The following is a 20953-nucleotide window of genomic DNA, read 5'->3' as shown; positions in this document are numbered from 1 at the left end:
GTCCTCTATATATTATATTTATATTTTAACAATCTTTCACTTTTTCCGCTTTTTGGCTGTACGTTAGTATTTGACGACGGAAAACTTTTTATCATTTAATAGATGGACTGCCAAATGGGTGACCTGATGTAAAGCGGTTACCATCGCCCTTGGACATTGACATGACAAAATAATTATCCTAATATAGTCCTTTCTCTACCTTTTATATATGTATCAATCTCGGAGTCTTCTTTACCACTAAAACACAGGTCATCCAATTTTTTTCCCCTTTTTAGTAACCCTAAACCTCTTCACCGCTGGTCCATGCTGCAATCATTGTCAAATTTATCTTTTCGATAACGTTTATTCTATATTAATATTAAATACCTAAGGGACCATATACTACATAGAAATTGGAATTCAAAACACCCACTTATTATGACCATAATTTGGTTATATGGCCATAAGTGGTCACCACTGCCCATAGACAATGGCGTTGTAAGAAATATTAACCATTCCTTACATCACCAATGCGCCAACAACCCCGGGAACTAAGATATTACGTCCCTTGTGCCTGTAGTTACACTGGCTCACTCACCCTTTAAAGCGTAACACAACATTACTGAGTGCTGCTGATTGGCGTTAGAATATCTGATGAGTGGGTGGTCCCTACCTAGACGGGCTTGCACAAAGCGCTACCACTAAGTAAATTTTTAACCAATTTTAATCACAATGTCGGTTCTCTAGGCGAAAGTAACCAGCCCAGCTATAACCATTTTAGTTTTGAATTCAATGAGTAAACATAACGAAAAAAAATGCCAGAGTATTCTGTCAGACCTCGATTTAGTATGTCTGACTACCGACGAGTCAATTTGGATTATCTATCGATTATAACAACCATTTTCATGTATCGATAAAATCTCCAGCCTTTATAAAGCTGTCAACGAAAGCAATTCCAAAAGTTTTATTTACCGTATCGTAACTTTGTATGGCAACGCAAATAGCGATTTCATTTTTTATTTATATTTAAAAAAAATAATACTGCAAGCATGTTTTTAATATATAATGTATCTTATAAATTATTTATATTTTTTCTTATGCAACAATAAAATTATTTTATTTGTAAATATTAGAACCTACTTTCTTTAGTAAATTATATATTCGTTTTATCGCATAAAACGACACGAAGAAAATAGTCATAATCTTTCTTGACATCATCATAAGTCTTTACAATTCTAGTGAACGTATTCAGAATTGAATTCGAGCATAAAACAAAAATAATATTTTTTTCATACAATTTAATTAATGCTTATTCACTTCATAATATAATCGATCTAAGTCCACTTGAGATTGCGCCTCAATTTCATTCAAGACCTAACCTCTACTCTGATTGGTCGTGAAATATAATGCAACATTATAATAGTACTACCATTAAATCAATTAGTAAGACTTACACGATACCAAATGTAAAAATACAAATACATTTAAAATTTTATAAAGTAATATAATATACTTTATACATAATTGCTTTGTTTATTGAAAATTTTCGCTTCATAATACAAATCAGTATTCAAATATTTCTATGACGTAATTACTACACTGGATTTAAATTCGAATAAAATAAAATATATGTTTATAAATGATAACAAAACATACATAGACACACACATTTAAGAAAAGGCGGATGGAAATACATTTTTTACGTGATAAACGTCATAAAATCCATAGAGAGAGAGAAATACGCAAATTAACTTTATTTTTAATATACAGAAAGCAATTTATTAACATGTTATACTTTAAATATCAGAATTATTAACATCAAGTCCTTAAATATATACACATTTTAAATAAAAATAGTTACTGTATAAGTCATGCTCGCGTGGAAGCAGCATTTCCCTGTTGACTTGCAGTTCCGATCTTCCGAGCAAAAAACGATCCTGTCACCAGTGAAGGCAATAAGGTGAAATGTAACTCCTTAAAGAAACGTGAATATATTCAAAAATAATTTGTTAATAGTTTAATGATAATTCGGCGAGTGAGTTACAAAGATAAATTATAAAGGTGCAAAAACTCAGATAGTAATTAAACGGCAAAACAAATCCTCCCGTTTCGTGGCCCCAAAATTCACCGCTATACTGTATAACCATCAATCTTGATCTAATTTAATAAAATTAATGACTCCGTTGTTCTATTTAGTTCGCCTTTCCGTATTTCCCGTATTTTCCACAAGTGAACTGATTGATCACTGTGCGATAAATTGTTTCGTTCAAAGAAGTTACTTCGATAAAGTGCTTTTAAACTTTTCGATATTAACAAAATGTTATGAAACTTTTTAAGTAATGTAAGCCTGTATCGTTTTTACTGTTAATCAAATCACAAATTTATAAAGGCGTTTATTTAACTTGCAATGTTTTTTAGTTTATGTCAAACCTTGCAAGATGTGTTGAAAACAATTTATCTTGTCTTACGTGCGTTTTATAGGAAGCATTATTTTACAGCCATGATTGGCTGCAGAGAAGAAACTCCTCAACTAAAAATCAGTATAGTCAAGGATTTTTGTACATAAACGCATGTTCTTAAATTTATTCTTATATAAATATTATTATTATTATAGTATTGGAATTATTCCGTTACATTTCTTACATAATTTAATAAATCGGAATAATTATGGTTTTTTTTTCGTATTGCTTCAAAGATTATTTCGATTTTTCGAGTTGTTTCCGTCTTTGTTCAATTTAATCTATTATTATTATAATTAACTATCTGCTCCGCGCGATTTCATCTGCGTTTAATGTGACTTCTCCGCCCCTCTAATCGTAGCGTGATATATTATCCTAAATCTGGATAATAAGGCTTTCTGAAAGCAAAATACTTCCTTCTTTTAATTGAGCTTTTATAAACAAAACTAAAAATTAAAATATTTATAAGACATAAGCCAATTGACCACGTAACCTTATTAAGTTCTACAAAATATATGTCACACAAGTCACTAATCAAATGGCATAATATCCCTACTTAGGTACATATATGAAATCTACATTCATAATTTCGTACAGGTCTACGATAGATCCGATCGAAACCTATCCATAATTATAGATCATTAAAAAATAATGTTTTATTAGTCGATAACATACATATATTTGCAAAATTCCTATAATCAAGATATTCCCATACTAAATTAATGAAATTCAATGACGTGACAGTTCAATGGGCGGCCATGTTGGACGTTTACAGGTGCGTTCAGAAAGTGTGTTCCAAGTAATAATTTCGTGCAGAAGCACGGCAGTTAGTATATTTATATTTGTTAAGTTTATTTTTTTAAAGTTATCTAGTATATTAATAATACTAATTATAAAAAAAATATACAAAAAACGAGCTAGCTAGTGATTATCAACATTAACATTATACAGTGTTGGAAAATAGGTTGTTACCAACTGACGGCTTCCCTATCCGATCCATAGACGTCCTAAGCACGTCCTACATGACCCTGTCGACAGACTCCCTGCCGAAAACTGTATTTCGATAGGCAACACAGATAACACACACCGACCCCGCCGGCAGGGTCGAGGGTTCTACTTAAAGACTCGTCGACGCCTAGACTTATAACCATGACTGCACACGTCATACCTCCAACCCGCCCGGTGACGCTGTAGAGGCCATTAGGGCCCACAGCAATAAACAGGTCGAAAAAAAAATCTGACGGCTAACTATAGCACGGTGCGCGCTTATTAGTCAAATCAAATAGCGCCAATTCTTTTTCAAATAATCTCTCCCACAACATTGCACATAAAATATATATTCATAATTAACTAATATATTTAAAAAAAAATCTATATTTAAAAAAAATCTGCATTCCAGGGTCCAAATGTTTGCAATAAAAAAAGTATAATAAATAAAATATCTACATTTTTTTTATATTTGTTACAGAAACCAGTTTCCAAACTCGATCCGAATCTGATGACAGCGATAGCACATCAAAAGCTACAGTGTCAGGATTGCCTAGACGTAAGTATACCTAATAAACCTGGTTTGTTCTGCACACATTGCAACGTTCACTTTTTACTTCGTCGTAGAGCTTTGTCCAAGCCCGTCTGGGTGGGTACTACCCACTTATCAGATATTCTTCCGTGAACCAATAATATTTGGCAAAAAACATAACTAACATCTCAGTTCCCAAGGTTGTTGGCGCATTGGCGATGCAAGTGGCCCATTTGTCAGTCTGTCTACATATATCTAATAAAAGATACCAAGCAATTATCAAACCAGGGAGAAATCTAAGGCTCAGTTGGTATTTATATTAAATATTTTATTTTTATCAATATATAATTGTTTTCAAAAATGCTACCAAAGTTCCAACATTCATCATAAGTACCAGCGTCCAATATAAGTGGTCTCTCTGGTGGTTAGTTAGTTAGTTCCATAATAGCACTTGTGACCAACTAACCAACACGCCAACCAACTATAATTTCAATACTTTCCTTTTATTATAATCCTATTTCTATACTAATATTATATAAAATTATAAATGCGAAAATAACTCTGTCTCTGTTTGTTGCTCCTTCACGGCCAAATTACTGAACTGAATTTGATGAAATTTGGTTTAAAACAAGCTTGAATTCCAAGGAAGTACACAGACTTTTTTTAGCATTACACCTAAGGCCAACCCCTAAAACGTTTCAGAAATATTACAATAAGTCATCAATATATACATATTTATGTAAAATGGACTTAAAATTTATTGAGATACGGTTTGTTTTCGATACGTGCTCCATATTTTTTCGAATACTTAGAAACTCCAAGCGCTTTGCTTGATAGAATTTTAATGACGATATGTATCGTCTCGTATATTTGACGATGATCGTACTTCGATATACTCGTACTTTTGAAAATTTGACGTTTTACATACGACGACTTTGATTGTATGATATTGGATATTTTTTATATTTTTGGGTAATCTTAACTGTTCCTTTATATGATACTGACTGTACTTAACAATTCAAACACGGAGAGCCGAGCCGCAACTATAACAGTACAAAATATTTTAGCACCAAAAACACGACTGGATTAAAATTAATTTAAAGGCATCGGGCCAAACGTGTCCTACCTACCACCTACCAAACGCACTGGCGACGAGCCAATGACAATATGCTCGGAATAAGGTCGGAACGATTATATAAATTTTATCCGAACAGTATATTCGATTCGCAAACTAAGCAATATGTTCATTGACTACATGTGACGATTTTCACTTAAAATTCATGTCAAATACGCTTACGAAATTTTCATTTTTTTTGATATGGTATATAAAAATATTATTTATTTCATTATAAAGCAATACTTTGTTTTTAATATAAATAAATAAATATTGGACAACATCACACACATTACTCTGATCCCAATGTAAGTAGCTTAAATACTTGTGTTATGGAAAATCAGAAGTAATTATGGTACCACAAACACCCAAGACAACATAGAAAAATAATGAAATTTTTCTACATTGACTCGACCGAGAATCGAACCCGGCATCTTGGAGTTGCGTACCCATGAAAACCGGTGTACACACTAACTCGACCACGGTGGTCGTCAATAAACTTAAAACTGAATTTGACATTTGGATTAAAAGAAAGTTACACGAGGTGAATCAAACAATAGAAATAATTTAATATACACAATTTGAGTATTCTGCAAAATATTTGAAGATTACTTAATTTTATTTTAATTATTTTTTTTTCTAGTTCTTAACTTAAATAAATGTAAGAAGTTTGTTTGCATAATAAGTATAACCTTAATATTAATTTGACACATTTGATTTGGACAATTCAATTCAAATCAAAATAATAAACATTGAAAACAAAAATATTAAATATCCCACACGACTAAAATATATGAGGATTTAGCAGAATTGCGAACCTCCTTTTGTAACCGATGACGATGACGTAGCCAGAAGTCGATGACGTATTCGTAAATACGGAACACAGAACAATAATATTACTTGATTCCTTTTTTGAAAATACAACACAAATTGCAACACTGAAAAAACAAACTACTTCTAAAATCGAATCGAATAAAATTGTTAGTCTACTCGTATAATAATAAATGCCATGTATTTAAAGCCTCGGGGCACAGCCAATAGTAACAATATACATTGCTAATTACCAATCGAAATAATACGACTAGAATTAATCAAATGTTCCGAGCCACGCATGTAATGTTATCGGCGCTCTCAAAGCGAATGTATCGCAAATCGAAATTGCAGCGGATGTGGAAACCTTAGCTTGATTTACTCGAACGTCGCTCGATTTAACATTGAAAGGCGAAAGCGCTTTCATTTTGCTTAAAATGTTTAATTCACTAAAGGATGTGTAAACGTTTTTTATTTTTTTCCTTTATAAGACATCGCTTAAAAGCGAAATTGAATTTATTTATTATAGTTTATGATGTTTAATTTGACATTACTATATACAAATTTTAGGTTTAAGAACAAACAAAATAAAAGAAATCCTGTTTTTTTTCCTAAAATTCTTGGCTTTTCTCTTAGCATGTATTATACATATAAACCTTCCTCTTGAATCACAGTGTTTATTGATGAAAAATTTTAAAAGATTTAAGCGTACAGACGGTTGGAAGCCACTATGTTTTATACTATGTAGAGATACCTATTTATCATGTTCTCTTGTGAGCATGTATGTTTACTATATTATATATTATGTATTTTTATTAATTATATAATTTAATTAATGGAAATAGTGATTAGAACGCGTAAATCTTAACCGATGATTGCGGGTTCAAACCCAGGCAATCACCATTGAATTTTCATTTTCAACATTTATTCTAAGCTTTACCCGATAATGTTCACAGTCCATACCCGGTTGTACCATTATTCTGTTAATGAAACTATACTCAGATTTTAAAACAAAAGGCAGTTGAAGCGCGCGGAACATTGTAGTGAACTAACAGTTTCATCTGACTTTTGTGGTATAATCTCAGGTTTTACCGATAAATGTTGTTTATCGGGTGATTAGCTTAACATAACTGACTGTCTCGTTGGTCTTGTGCATTAGGGAGCAGATCCTGAGATTCTGAGTTAAAACCGAATTTGGACGGAAAAATAATGAGGTTTTCTGTCGAAAATTCTCCTTAACAGTCCAGCGAGTCTGGAAGGAAGTTAATCTGTTGGTTCTGCGCCTGAACTCTTTCTGGTCGAGTCATTTGCCCTCCTCTCGGCTTATAACAGTAAGACAATAAAAAGCGCACCCGTATTTGCGTACACACTGGTGCACTATAATCCTGCATAAGGATCTCTCTTGAGATGGCCGCTGTGATTTATGACGTCATGAACCATCAAATGGTGCATGACGTCATCAATTAAACAATGTTGTGTTCGGTTCTTTCAAATGTTAAATCAATGATAACAGTTAGAAATAATTCAGTGTTTAACTAAACAGCCGCTAAGTAAGGTGTAACTATAAAAATAAATGTTTCAACTTGAATAAATGCGGCTACATCACGTAATGTTCCGAGATGAATTACATTTTCATTTTAAGAGATCACTCAGCAAGCGTGAATTCCACTTCTTCAATGTTTAATCCATAAATTAAATACGTATATATAAAAAAGTATATAAAAAAATTAATAGCCTATGACAAACTACGGATGATTCCGCGTCGATAAGTTATATTACATCGATACGTTCTAAAATGTTCACGTGACTAACAAATAATAAATTCAAAGTAAAATACTTTTTTAATAAAATCTTTTATTTAATTTTTTCCTTTAAAATTTTATGTATCAATTTATAACCTCATTATACACAATTTCCTTAATCATAAAAGCTTGTCGATGATAATATACTTATCTCGTCGGTCTTCGCTTTTATTTTAGTTTTAAGTTAAGGGCTTTTTCCAAGCCCGTCTGTTTAGGGACTACCCACCTATCACCAACAGCATTACATAGTATTGTTGTGTTTCGGCTTGGAGGGGAGTACGCCAGTGTAACTACAGGAACAAGGGACATAACATCTTAGCCCCCAAGGTCGGTGGGGCCTTGGCGATGTAAGGATTGTTTAATATTTCTTACAGTACTTCTGACTATGTACGGTGCTGGCCACTTCCCACCGAGTGGTACATGCTATTTGTTTTATTAATATTATTATGAAAAGCAATTATAATTTAAATAAAATATTTTAAATTTTATAAACATTATTTAATCAAATTAACTCGGGAAGTAATTAGTCAGGGAATAATTTATTGAAACTTTTCAAAACCGAGCTTTTAACTAATAAGCGAGCGATTATTGATATTCGAATAAAACAATTTATTTATTTGTAGATTTTGATTTTAATTTATGTTAGTGTTTTATTTGAATCTCAAATATCAAAGTAAATACGAACAAGTGTGAGAAAGTCTTTTATAGAGGTGTTATTGTGTTTCCCAGTAGATTTGTTTATAGACTATGACCGATGCTAAAGTTTATATTCTATCCATAGGCTCAGTAGTATCTAATTAATAAAATTTAAAAATGACTGACTGAAATACAATGCACAGTCTAACTTAGGAACTTCTTATAGACCGTAGGTGAGCAATAAGAAAGGATTATTTTTAAATACATCTAAGGGAGAAGAAAAACTGTATGTGATTCGTCAGTTCTGATTTTAAAAGTAATTAGACTTATATATGTAAATGAGTTAATGACGGATGTTAAGGATTTTTTTTAAATTCATCACCTGATGGAATCAGAGGGTGAAACTTAGAGGAAACTTTATACCTATGGAATTTCGTCATTTTTGAAAGCTGGAAATCGGTGAAATTGCAAATTGTTTATTATTATGCATTGGAACTTTTGAGCCAAGATGGCCCAGTGGTTAGAACGCGTGCATCTTAACCGATGATTTCGGGTTCAAACCCAGGCAAGCACCACTGAATTTTCATGTGCTTAATTTGTGTTTATAATTCATCTCGTGCTCGGCGGTGAAGGATCAACATCGTGCAAGAAACCTGCATGTGTCTAATTTTCTGCCATATGTGTATTCCGCCAACCCGCATTGATGCATCGTTGTGGAATATGCTCCAAACCTTCTCCTCAAAGGGAGAGGAGGCCTTTAGCCCAGCAGTGGAAAATTTACAGGCTGCTAGTGCTAATTGGAACTTCATGGTGAAAGCTCCAACTTTCTCAATGTTAGTAGTTGCCTTAGCCCAGTAGACATTTAAAGGCTGTAACTTTTAAGTAAAAACTGCATAAATGTATACTTAGTATTTATACTTAGAAATAGTTTACAGATAATATTATACCTGAGTATAACCCATAGTCTCTAAAGATCTACTATCTTTATTGAAGAGAAGTTTAAGAGCTTACTCCACCACACTACTCCAATGCAGGTTGGATACTCTTAGCCAATTATGTTCCAACAAAAGCCGAGCACAACACGAATAATAAACACAAATTAAGCACATTCAGTGGTGCTTGCCCAGACTTTAACTCGCAATGGGCAACATGTGAAAAAAAATTGTATTTAATAACGATATTTAGTTTATATTTCACTAAACTGCAGCATGTATATTACATTATCACGTTGCATATTCAATGCGAATAATTCTATAGAAACTTTTCAACGATCTCCTACTTAGTTTAATGTTTAACAGCAATTTGAAAGGAGATTTTACGTTAGGGAGTAATTTAACAAAATGCTCATTACTTTATACTATTATTAAACATTATTTTAATCTTTTGAAATAGTCTCTATTCAAATAAATGAGCGGTAGTTTTGTTTTAAGATAGCATGAAAAACAAACTTTAAATTATATATTTTTAGTTTTTTTTTTTTTTTTTATTAATTTGATAGCTAACCAGCTGTTGATAGGCTATGTGCAGCCTGGGTAGATTTCACTAATGAAAAACAGCAATATTTTGTTGTTCTTCTATTCTTGTCGGAAGGGTTAATGAACCAGTGTAACAGGCACAAGGAACTCATCTTAGTTCCCAAGTGATGCATTGGCGATATAAGGGCTAATGTTGCTTACAGAGCTTTGGATGGTATAGACCACTTCATACGGCGAATAAATTGAATAAAAATCCGGCGTTTGTTATACCGTACTTTTTTCCAGAGAACAATTTTATATCAGCCGAGGTTTATTTATTATGTAACTTTAATAAACAATCATTTAAATTAATATGACAAATTACTTATGTTTATTTTATTTAATTCAAAACAGACTAATTGATGTCAATAATAATTATATTAAATTGAAGCTTTTAAGCCGGAACTTAATAACAATTTTATTCAATACAAAGTTTTACATGATATATAATTTTATTGATATTATTTAAGCTGTTTGTATTAATATTATTATTGGAATCTTTGTTGTTGAGTAAATATCTATAAATAATATAATTATTTGAATACTGAACTGAGATGGCCCAGCTAGAACATGTGCATCTAAATACCCACTACGACCGCCAATAAGCGCTCGTAGTGGCGCTTGTTTATTTTTAAATATATTTATTACTACGTTTGTCCCTTGAGCCGAGATGGCCCAGTGGTTAGAACGAGTTCATCTTAAGCGATGATTTGCGCTGAAGGCAAGCACCACTGAATTTCCATGTACTTAATAATTAAATGAATCTCGATGCCGGTGGTGAAGGAAAACACTGTGAGGAAACCTGCATGCGTCTAATTTCAATGAAATTGTGCCACATGTGTATTCCACCAACCCGCATTGGAGCAGTGTGGTGGAGTAAGCTCTTAAACTTTTCCTTAAATTTCTTTAAGGTGTCCTTAGCCCAGCAGTAGGAAACTTACAGGCTGTTAATGTATGATGTGGATTACGTTTAATTATTAATTGTAAAGGAAACAATCTGTACTACTAAAACTTAATTATTCAGTTAACAATCAAAATATTATTTGTTCTAGCAAGCTCTTAAAAACCCCTTTGAATCGAAGTTACAGTAAATTAAATTGTACCGTAACCGACAAGAAACTTAGTAGTAAGTCTTTTTCATCAATTTACACGTCAACCGGAAATTACGTATTTAAGAAAAACACGTGTCCGGAAATGATTATTTTAATTATTTTAATAATTGAAAACTGTTTGATTATTATTAAATTAATGATATTTAGTGAATTCTGAGATGTTAAATTAGTCTGAAATATTTTAACGTCCATAAATAGGTTTTATATCGAGTGAATAGTTCCCCCACCTAATTTTTTTATAAAAAATGTCCGCCTCTATGGAGAGGCTCGTTCGAGCAGTCGAAGCGATCGGACCTCCTGAGATTGGAATAAATCAAAGAAGAAAATTTCCTGCGTTTAATTTCCTAACCCTGACATTCGTGGCGTCAGCGATGCTGACGTCGTGTTATTTTTAAAACAAGCTGAGACAAGCTACTTCGTCACAGATTATATTATAGTATTTATGCTGCGTGAAAATCAACGAAGACATAGATACATGTAAAGTTTCGTTTCGCTCGCGTTTTATGTCTTAGTCGGCAGGCATAAAGGGTAGCACATATGATATATAACCTTGGGGTTTAGGCTTCATACAAAATTTGATCGAATTGTGTTCAGTTGTTTAATTGTAGAGCGCAGACAGAAAGACTTTCGCATTTACAATATTAGTATAGATAAAAAAGAAAAAATATATATTATTTTGTATCAAATTTATTTTTGAAAAATATTTATCAAAAATAAAACCTAAGCAATTTTCACACGTGCAGAGCAAATCCAGTGATATTTTTTTTCATCTTCTAAAAGCAAATACAAATAAAACTAAAGTTTTCTTGTTTACGATTTGCTTTAATAAATCAACATGTTGTTTCAGGCCACTGCCGAACTCCGCATAACAGATAAAAAATTGGACCTTTGTTTCAATACAATCGACTAATATTTGCTGCAAATTTTTAATCTGTTGAACATTTTTAAAAAAAGAACTGGGAACATTTTCTGCTAACGGCTATGTAAATCGAAATATTAACATTTGTAATTCGAATGAAAAAAAGTTTTGTTAAATTTTTCGTACATCAATATTAAAAACGAGCATTTCGATATTCGAAAAATCGTGCTAATTTTCTTTAGTCCGTGTATAAATATATATATAATATATATCTATGTTAAAAATTCGATTTCGTGATCCCAGCGCTACACTGCCAATTTTGTGAAATCTTAAAATGTTTAACCTTTCTGTTGTGACAAATATTTGTAAACATTTTTTTTTATTATGAAGTCAAAGAACTTTGTTTTTAAAAAGTACCTGTATAAAATTGTTGGTCAAAGGATTGTGTATTTTTAATCTATTTTTGTTTAATATATAATGAAGTCATACAATTATAACTAGTCAACATTCTAGTCATAAATAGTAAAAAAATAATCTGTTAGCAAAATCAATTACCACGAGTTCAAAACGATTTAGAAAGTATAATATGTTTCTAGGAAATTTTATTTTCTTTCCAAAATTAAACTTTCCAATCATATCAATAAGGAAACTACATTAGATCTATAGAATAGTTTTAAATGGAGTCTTAACTTTGTACCGTATAGTTTGGGACTTTAGCCTTTCGTGAATCATTTTTATTGGCATGTCATAACTTATGGATTTTCGAACATTTAAAAATACACGAAAGGTAAACAACCCATTTTAGTCTTAAAACATTATTGTCAAATATATCTTTATTGAAAGACTGAGATGATTCTTCTAGAAGTAAGTTGTACTAAACGCCAAGTCTTTTTGCCAAAGCTGTTGTATTATAATTGGAACTTTGTCATAGTAAATTTAACGGAGAATTTCTCTAGCAATCTCTTTTAACGGATAAAATTTTGCCTTTGACAAAGTTGCAACTAGTTTTCTCTCTAGGTTCTTTGTTGTTAATCTAACTTAATATTGTCGTAATTATTTATGAAACGTCAAATAAAAATAAATGTTTGAAGTATATCGTTTTTTATTGCACATCCTATAATTTACAACCTTTTTATAATTATACCGAACGTCGAATATTGTCATCACATACAATAGTATTTATTATAAACGAAGAGGAATAAAATTTATTTCGTTCGTTTCGAAATGCAGATAAAAATTTGAAAGTACTAATAATATGAATTAAATAAAAGAAAAAAACAGCGAACACGTTGGGAAAAAATAGTTAAGTTAGTGCTGGTTGGAATCGTCACGGTTCAAGCGTTTTTAATATACGGAGTGGAATACCACTGGTATTTTTGTGGATATTCTGGCGCCTTCAGGACTGGCTAGCCCCACCTAACGTGGGAGAAAAAAAGTGTGTTTTTCTAGCAAAAAAATGTGCTGATTGGATTATAATTATTCAATATTTTATGTCACGATAATATTAAAAAAACGTCTCTAGAATTTTAAGGATAGTGATAAAGTTATACACAAACAGACAAAATTAATAGATATAAATATTGAAACCAAATGTCCCTTAATAGGCAGTTTCATTATTCATAACATTGTTCCAAATCTTTATAACATACACGTTTATTTTGTACGAATAGTTAACCTTATTTTACTACCATGATCAGTCTTGGTTTATCCTGAAAAATTTGTATATTCGTTTTGAATACAAATCCTACAATCCTACAAAATATGTTAAAATATTTAAAAAAGCTCTTTGCTTGAATTTAACATTAATTTAAAAAATAAAATCACGTAGAAACTTAGAAAAACGATATTCGAATCGGAATAATAGTTCTATATTTGAATTAGACTACATTCTGATATTACGTTGAAATCAACCTCTCAGGCCCAAATGGTACTTGAAATTTAATAATAATAAACCCTAATGTTTACATACACTTAGTGTTAAGGGTTACTGCAAGTTATGTATCGCACACTGATAAGATATTCTACCGTCGAACAGCAAAACTTAACTTAACTTATTCGATGTGCAGAATGGTTAATATTTCTTACAGCGCCGACGTCTAAGGACAGTGGGGAACATGTACCAAGAGGAAGTCCAGCTTATCTATATTACAAGAATGAACATAATATAGACAAAATTCTTATTACTTACCTTAAGCATAAGTGTTATTATTTTAGTAAATCCAAACCCGTTCGATTAGACGTAAATACTTTTAACACAATAGGTTCAATCGGTACAATTATCCAAGTTGTACAATCAATCACCCTTAATTTTAAGATAAGGTCAGCCGAGCTCGATCGTGATTTGCCGCTTTTTAACTAGCCAACCACGATGTAACAGTGTTACCATCTCTAAATCAGAATAACACAAATAAAAATCACCACATTATTATTAAAAAAAAAAAAAAACACAAAATTATTTACTATAAAAAAGTGAGGCGCTCGTTATAAGCCATTTTTTAATTGTTATTCGTAGTAACTATGAAACCCAGTCACGGTTTGCTCGCGAAAATTTAATTATACAATACGACTTAGTTGCTACCTAGTGCACTTTGATGGTACTGAGTCCAAAACTTCACGCACGTGCAAATAAGTGTACAAAGTTTCAAACTAATTCAAGAATTCGAATAATAACAAATGTAATTTTTATTTTAATATTCGTAACGTCATAAATTGGTTGCCTGGAAGAGATCGCTTGTGTGATAAGGTCGGCAAATTTATATGCCACTTTTACTTAGGCTATATCCATGTTTTATTTTTTTTTTCTCTTTGTGGTGTACAATAAAGTACAAAGTAAAAGAAAATAAGTTAAACATGTAAATACAAAACAAATTAATAACAATGGTTATTTTTATATAACATCACTATTTTTTTTTGTAATTATAAACTTCAATTTTCTCTATTTAAACTCAATAAATTTAATGGAATTTGATTTTAGTGAAAAGTGTTAATACAACGGATTTACCTAAATAAAGGATTTATTCCGATCAACCTTTGGATTGAGTAGAGCCAAACTTATATAAAATAAAATACATATACGTACTCAAAGAGTAATTTATATACAGTAGCGTATATATGTAAATATTTCTCACCTAGGGAGAGGTTTTTGTTTAACAGTGGATAACGATCGGCTGGTGATTATACTAATCAAGTCAATATAATATAATATTAAAAAAATACTAGAAAATATGATTTTAACTAAAAAAGTATTTGAAATGAAATAAAAAGACTAACATCGTCTGTTTCATAGTAGATATAATAAAATTATTATCAAACAAATTTAATAAAGCCTCGTAGAGTCCTCGGGATTTCGACAAGAAGCTCACCAGGCGAACATAAATCATATGAAACATGGTCTGGGAATTAATGTAACTCATACGGTTTTTATTGCCCAAACTTTTAAAATAAGAACGCATTCGAATATACTGGATTTTCAACGCGTCTAGAATTGTTTCTCTTTTTAATTATTAATTATTGTTATTTCTTTTACCGGTTCTTCTCAGAAATGAGATTTTATTTCCGAACCGGTGGTAAATCAATCAATCAATAGGAAAGTGTAATAATGTAATAAACTTCTATTTTAAATAAATATATTTGAATTTGAATTTATTACGATGTTATAATCCCTCTTGGTAGAAACTTAAGCGATAATTTTATGCCAAACGTAGAAATTGTTTGATGTAAACTACAAAGTAAGTCGGACTCTGGAGTAAGCGCATAAAATAATTTATATATTATATTTCAAATATAAAACTCTCTTTTAAAACAACTCGTTCACACGAACTGCATTTTGCAAAACTAAGGTTTATTATTTAACGGTCAGTGGACTCCAATTCAATACTCAACCATTTATTTTATTTCACAAAACGTAAATTTTAATCTCTTAATTTTTTATACTTTTTCGATTGATATCTCAACAACGATTCAGCAGTAGTTTAAAAATGAATATGACCTAAATGTAGAAATAAAATAAATCAATGAGTATATAATTATTGCGACTATTGTATCGTAGACGAAAATCTACTTGTAGAAAAAAGAAAAAGAAATTCAAGTACCCTTTTTTAAGGATGACGAAAAAAGTCATGGAGATAATAGTTCAACTTTTTAATAATCACCCACACAATATTATTTAAAAATTAACCTTCTTGATTTATGCAGTTATATGACATTTTTAGGATTCCGTATCTAAAAAGTATAAATAGAACCCTCATAGGATCACTTCGTTGTCTGTTAAGACCTTTATTCTTAGGGATGCGTCCAAGTTGATATTAATATCAAATATTTAAGTCCACAATCCTTTAGAGTAGTGAAAGTATCAAACTTACGTTTATGTCGAGCATTTTGATACTTACAAGGGCCATTCAAAAGGGTTAGTGAGTCCCGTTGATCTAGACTCACACAAGTAAAGAGAAAAAAATCTGAAGAGCGTGTAGAAATATCAAAAACATCAATATAACACTCATTTCTCGTGTTGGACGTAATTATTACATATATTTTTATTTTCGATGTGATTGAACTTAATGTATACTTAGGTTTACAGCTTATAATTTTTTTTTGTGGATCCTTTCGTAGAAAGCAAAATAGTAGGAGAGCCTTAAAGTCTTAAAAAGTAATTCTATAAAGTTTCTTAATGTTTAATTGTTTTAAGTAAATGGAGGTATAATTGTTACATTTTTTTTAATAAACTATTTTTTTTTTATTTCAGTTTATTTTCAATGATGTTCGATAATGAACGTTATCGATATAACGAATGTTAGAAGATACATTATGTTATAAGTAAGTATGATATTAAAATGTGACTACTCTAACTGTGTAACTGGTTACAAACTGGTTAACAAATTCAAGGTGCTATAGAGCTAGAAATGTTCGGAGTAACTTTGAAGAAAAAAATTAGTGATCAGAAAAGAACTGGAATTGCCGAAATAGCAAATCTTTCAAAATCAGCAGACACAAGAAGTATTAGGCTCGTCACGTCTATCGAATGACCGTTGGATTACCGAGGACTCGTAATAGAGTGAAGACAAACGCAGCATAGGTTACCATCCAACCACGTAGACCGATGAACTGAAGAAGGTGGCGAATGGATGCTGAAAGTGAAGAAATGGGAGTTTTTCTTACCTTGGGGAAAACCTATGTCCAGTGGATGATTGGCTGATGAATAATTGAGGTTTAATTGAGGTATAGTAGGAGCAGCTTAGTAACAGAATGGTATCCAAGGGATGGAAAAAGAAGTAGAGGCAGACAAAACAAAAGATGGGAAGATGACTTGCGGAAAATAGCTGGCCCAATATGGAGCCGATTAGCAAGAGACAGGAATACATGGCAATCTTTAGAGGAGGCCTTTGTCGACAGACAAGCTGTTCAACTAAAGCAAACAGTTGCCGATCACTTTAATACAAATTAGAATTAGAATATATATTTAGTTTTTAACAAGTAGGCATGTGTTGGGTTGTCTGGAAGAGAGGGCTAATTAGCCATAAGTCCGCCCATTGTACAACACTCGTAATCAACATGTTTACGCATTATGTATAATTCAATAATTTCATTATTAGTGAGTCTAGTGTGTACTTGTTAACTGGGTGGTAGGGCTTCGTCCCGTCTGGCGCTCTGGGTAGAGACCACCCTATCATATATCCTACCGCCAAACAACATTTCAAAGTATTATTGGGTTTCGGTTTAGAGGGGAGTAAGCCAGTGCAACTACAGGCACAAGGGACGTAACATCTTAATTCCCAACACCAAACTTTCATGTCTTTACATTTTCGACAAAATAGTGATTCCAACAGTTTAAAAAAATATATAGTTTGTCATTTTATATAAATAGTATCACTATAACAGGCTTAACTTATTTTCTTTTTATTTATATAATAGCTATTTACATTAAATCCTTAAATATATACAAATAAGAATTACAAATAGTTACTGTATAAATCTTGACGTGGAATGGTGGCAAGAATGCTAAAAGAATTTCACCGTTGAATCGCAATTCCGATCCTCTGGGCAAAAAACGAACCAGCCCTCCTGTCACCAGTGGAGGCAATGTGACGAGTTGTTATACATTTAATTAAGCTTTTTGCACTACTACTAATCCGAGGGTCAAATGATTCAACAGAAAAACAAACTTATTTAAATACGAGTATATCAAATCACGTGACATCAAAAACACGTTCAGTATGAAACCCCTTAAACAAATAAAACTTGTCTGAACTAAGCCGTAATTCATGCAGACGTTGGGTCTCCTAAATCCGCTCACCGTAAATAAATAACTCTAAGCACTAAATCATGTAAACAAACTTCTATGCCCAAATTATTTAACGACGAGCCCTTAATTCGCTACTTTTACCTTTTCGGAGCAAATCAGATTAACTATAATTTTAATATATTGTAGTTAAATAAGTACCTACTCCTCTAGTTTGGTAGAAATTTCAAATAGAAATGAAAAATTGCTTTGTAAATTCAACTATTGAAAAATATACATAAAAAAGGTAAAGTTTTATAAAAAAAGGGAAAACTGAGTTTCTTATGAATGTTCAGGTCTGAGGTGTTTCTTTCGAACCAATGGTAAGAAAATATTTTCCCTAATAAGTAAATGTAATAATTCTATATTGAATAAAGATTTTTGGCTTTGACTGTATTAAACTAGCGCAACTTCGCAATAACGTCCGCCTTAAATTGAAAAACAAAAGATTATTTACTTCGCACTAATATACAGAGTCTTAGAAGTAGTAGTAAGAACTTGTAGTTTTCCAAAAAAAAACCTCTCTCTTAATTATTAAGTACAATCTTAATCTTAAGCATATCAATATATTAAATACCTTTCTATAAAATTGTATCGGGTCTCGGAAATGTCAAGTGATGGTCCAGCGCCTGAAATTCTTCTGGTTATGTGTCGTATTTTCTGTCCCATCGGATAATGAGAGTGACCGAATAAAGATTGCACCTGTATTTGCGTAAAAAATTGTGTACGACAATTGTACGACATCATCATCGACCTTATAATATTATATAATATGAACGAGTCATTCTTATGTTTATTTTAAATACATTTATATTATGAGCCGAGATGGCCCAGTAGTTAGAACGCGTGCATCTTAACCGAGATTACGGGTTCAAACCTAGGCAAGCACCACTGAATTTTCATGTGCTTAATTTGTGTTTATAATTCATCTCGTGCTCGGCGATGTAGAAAAACATCGTGACATAACCTGCATGTGTCTAATTTCAACGGAATTCTGACAAATGTGTATCCACCAACGCGCATTGGAGCAGAGTGGTGGAATGAGCTCCTAACTTTCTTCTGAAAGAAGGCCTTAGTAAGCTAATTTACAGACCGAGTCAATCTCGGTCGCCCAAGAACTATAACAGATAATAAATTCGAGTAAAAATGCGGTAAGTTGATAACATATCTTTATTTAAACGACTATTGTTTTATGTCAAATTTTATGTTAATTTATAAACAATATTAAATAGACGCTCCTTATTTTTATTAGTTTCATACTGTTTTCTTTATTCTTTTATCTAATTTGAACAACTAGGAAGTGACTCTACTCAGAGCATTAACATAGTTTTCGGGTAAGTAAAATTAAGATTATTTTGCAAATAAGGACGTCACAAAACACACAGCCAAACATAAACTCACACACTTACACATAATAAACCATGAAAGTCCTGCAATTTCAGTTTCAAAGGTTAGTAAGAAAAATTATGACTTGCGAAAAAATTAACACTTCATAAATATATATAAGCAAATAAATACGCACACATACACATAATAAAACAAAGTATTTAAATTTATATTAATGTAACTTATTAATTAATTTGAATAAAGAATACATAATCAAAAATGTTTTTTTTTTTTCAATTTTATTTACATATAGCTTTGGTCATTGCGTGTGATAGATTAAGTAAGAAATAAATAAATAATTAGACGATTACAAACAAGGCTTACACTATGAATTGTATGTTTTAATCAATTCTGTAATAATAATAATTTAATTTAAGTTATTTTTTAATTGTGTTGATAACATTGATATTAAATAAGAGGGTACTTTGACTTTTCAGCTCATTATTGTGAGTCACGTGATTTGAAGTGAGGCTTATATAAGTGATGGAAGCTCGGTACAGAACACTTTTTACTTCACACTTTACTCTTTCTGGAGCAGCAAGGTGCTAACATTTAAGGTACGGTATCATTTTGTGATATAGTATAATTGTTATAGCTTGTTATATTATTGATGAATATATGCTTTGTATTTTTTTGTTAACCGTTGGGGAAAACGTGTTCTAGAGTGGTGACTGCGTCTCGGCAAACGTAGTGTAGGACGTCCCGAGGTACGGTGGAGTGACGATTTGCGCAAGACGGCTGGCAGGAGCTGGATGCGAGTTGCCGAAGAAAGACCACAGTGGCGTGCATTTGGAGGGTTAATAAAGTAATAAAAAAATAGATATTATCTTAAAATATTCTGACATAATGTATTAAGTCTCTATAATAAATCTAACACATACAACTTTTTATTATTAAAAAAAATCGCAGACGGTGATCTCTTTTGTCAAGTGCCTATGGAACAGCTGGCTGAAAGCCTCACATCTTAGCCTCAAAACTGTTCTACGGCCATTGTTACTCCGTAGTAGCTTCACACTGGATGAGAGGGATATCTTGACAAGGATTGTGTACATATAATATGTGAGCGATTCGCGATACATTTTCATTATATAGTAGGATATAAGTACAATTTACCCTAATACAAACTGAAGAAAAAATCAATAAGAATCGTAACATCCAAACTAGTAATCAGTAGAATATTTATCACTTACTTCTACACTAATCTCAGAAAGAGACTTTTTTTACCAACCAATTTTAGGAATGCTTATTAAATTGTGGTTTTCTGATGGTGTACTTTTACTTACTAACCCAAATAATTCTGATACTCACACTCATGTCACTTCAATCTTGGAGTTCCACGATGTCACGATCTTAATCTTAATTTTTTAGTCGCTGATGAACCTCCAAAATTTAAATTAAGCTTATGAACTGACATCAGAAATGTTGATTTTTATATTGTAATTTATTACATTATATAAATAATTACATAGATTAAGAGATACACGTAATA

The 20953-nt window shown here is 31.6% G+C and overlaps 1 protein-coding gene across 1 annotated transcript in view; it reads left to right on the top strand.

Annotated features, from left to right (window-relative positions):
• Positions 1 to 12195, top strand: part of LOC125072689 (Down syndrome cell adhesion molecule-like protein Dscam2) — a 97252-nt gene extending 85057 nt beyond the window's left edge. The window contains exons 31-32 of the mRNA XM_047683354.1: positions 3907 to 3984; positions 11793 to 12195. Of these exons, the coding sequence (XP_047539310.1) occupies positions 3907 to 3984; positions 11793 to 11821 (107 nt within the window). The 3' untranslated portion in view covers positions 11822 to 12195. The remainder of the gene's footprint in view (positions 1 to 3906; positions 3985 to 11792) is intronic.
• Positions 12196 to 20953: the final 8758 nt, after the last annotated feature.

This window comes from Vanessa atalanta, chromosome 22 (genome assembly GCF_905147765.1).
Source record: "Vanessa atalanta chromosome 22, ilVanAtal1.2, whole genome shotgun sequence".
Taxonomy (NCBI): Eukaryota; Metazoa; Arthropoda; class Insecta; order Lepidoptera; family Nymphalidae; genus Vanessa; species Vanessa atalanta.
This window is presented reverse-complemented; position numbering and strand designations above follow the sequence as displayed.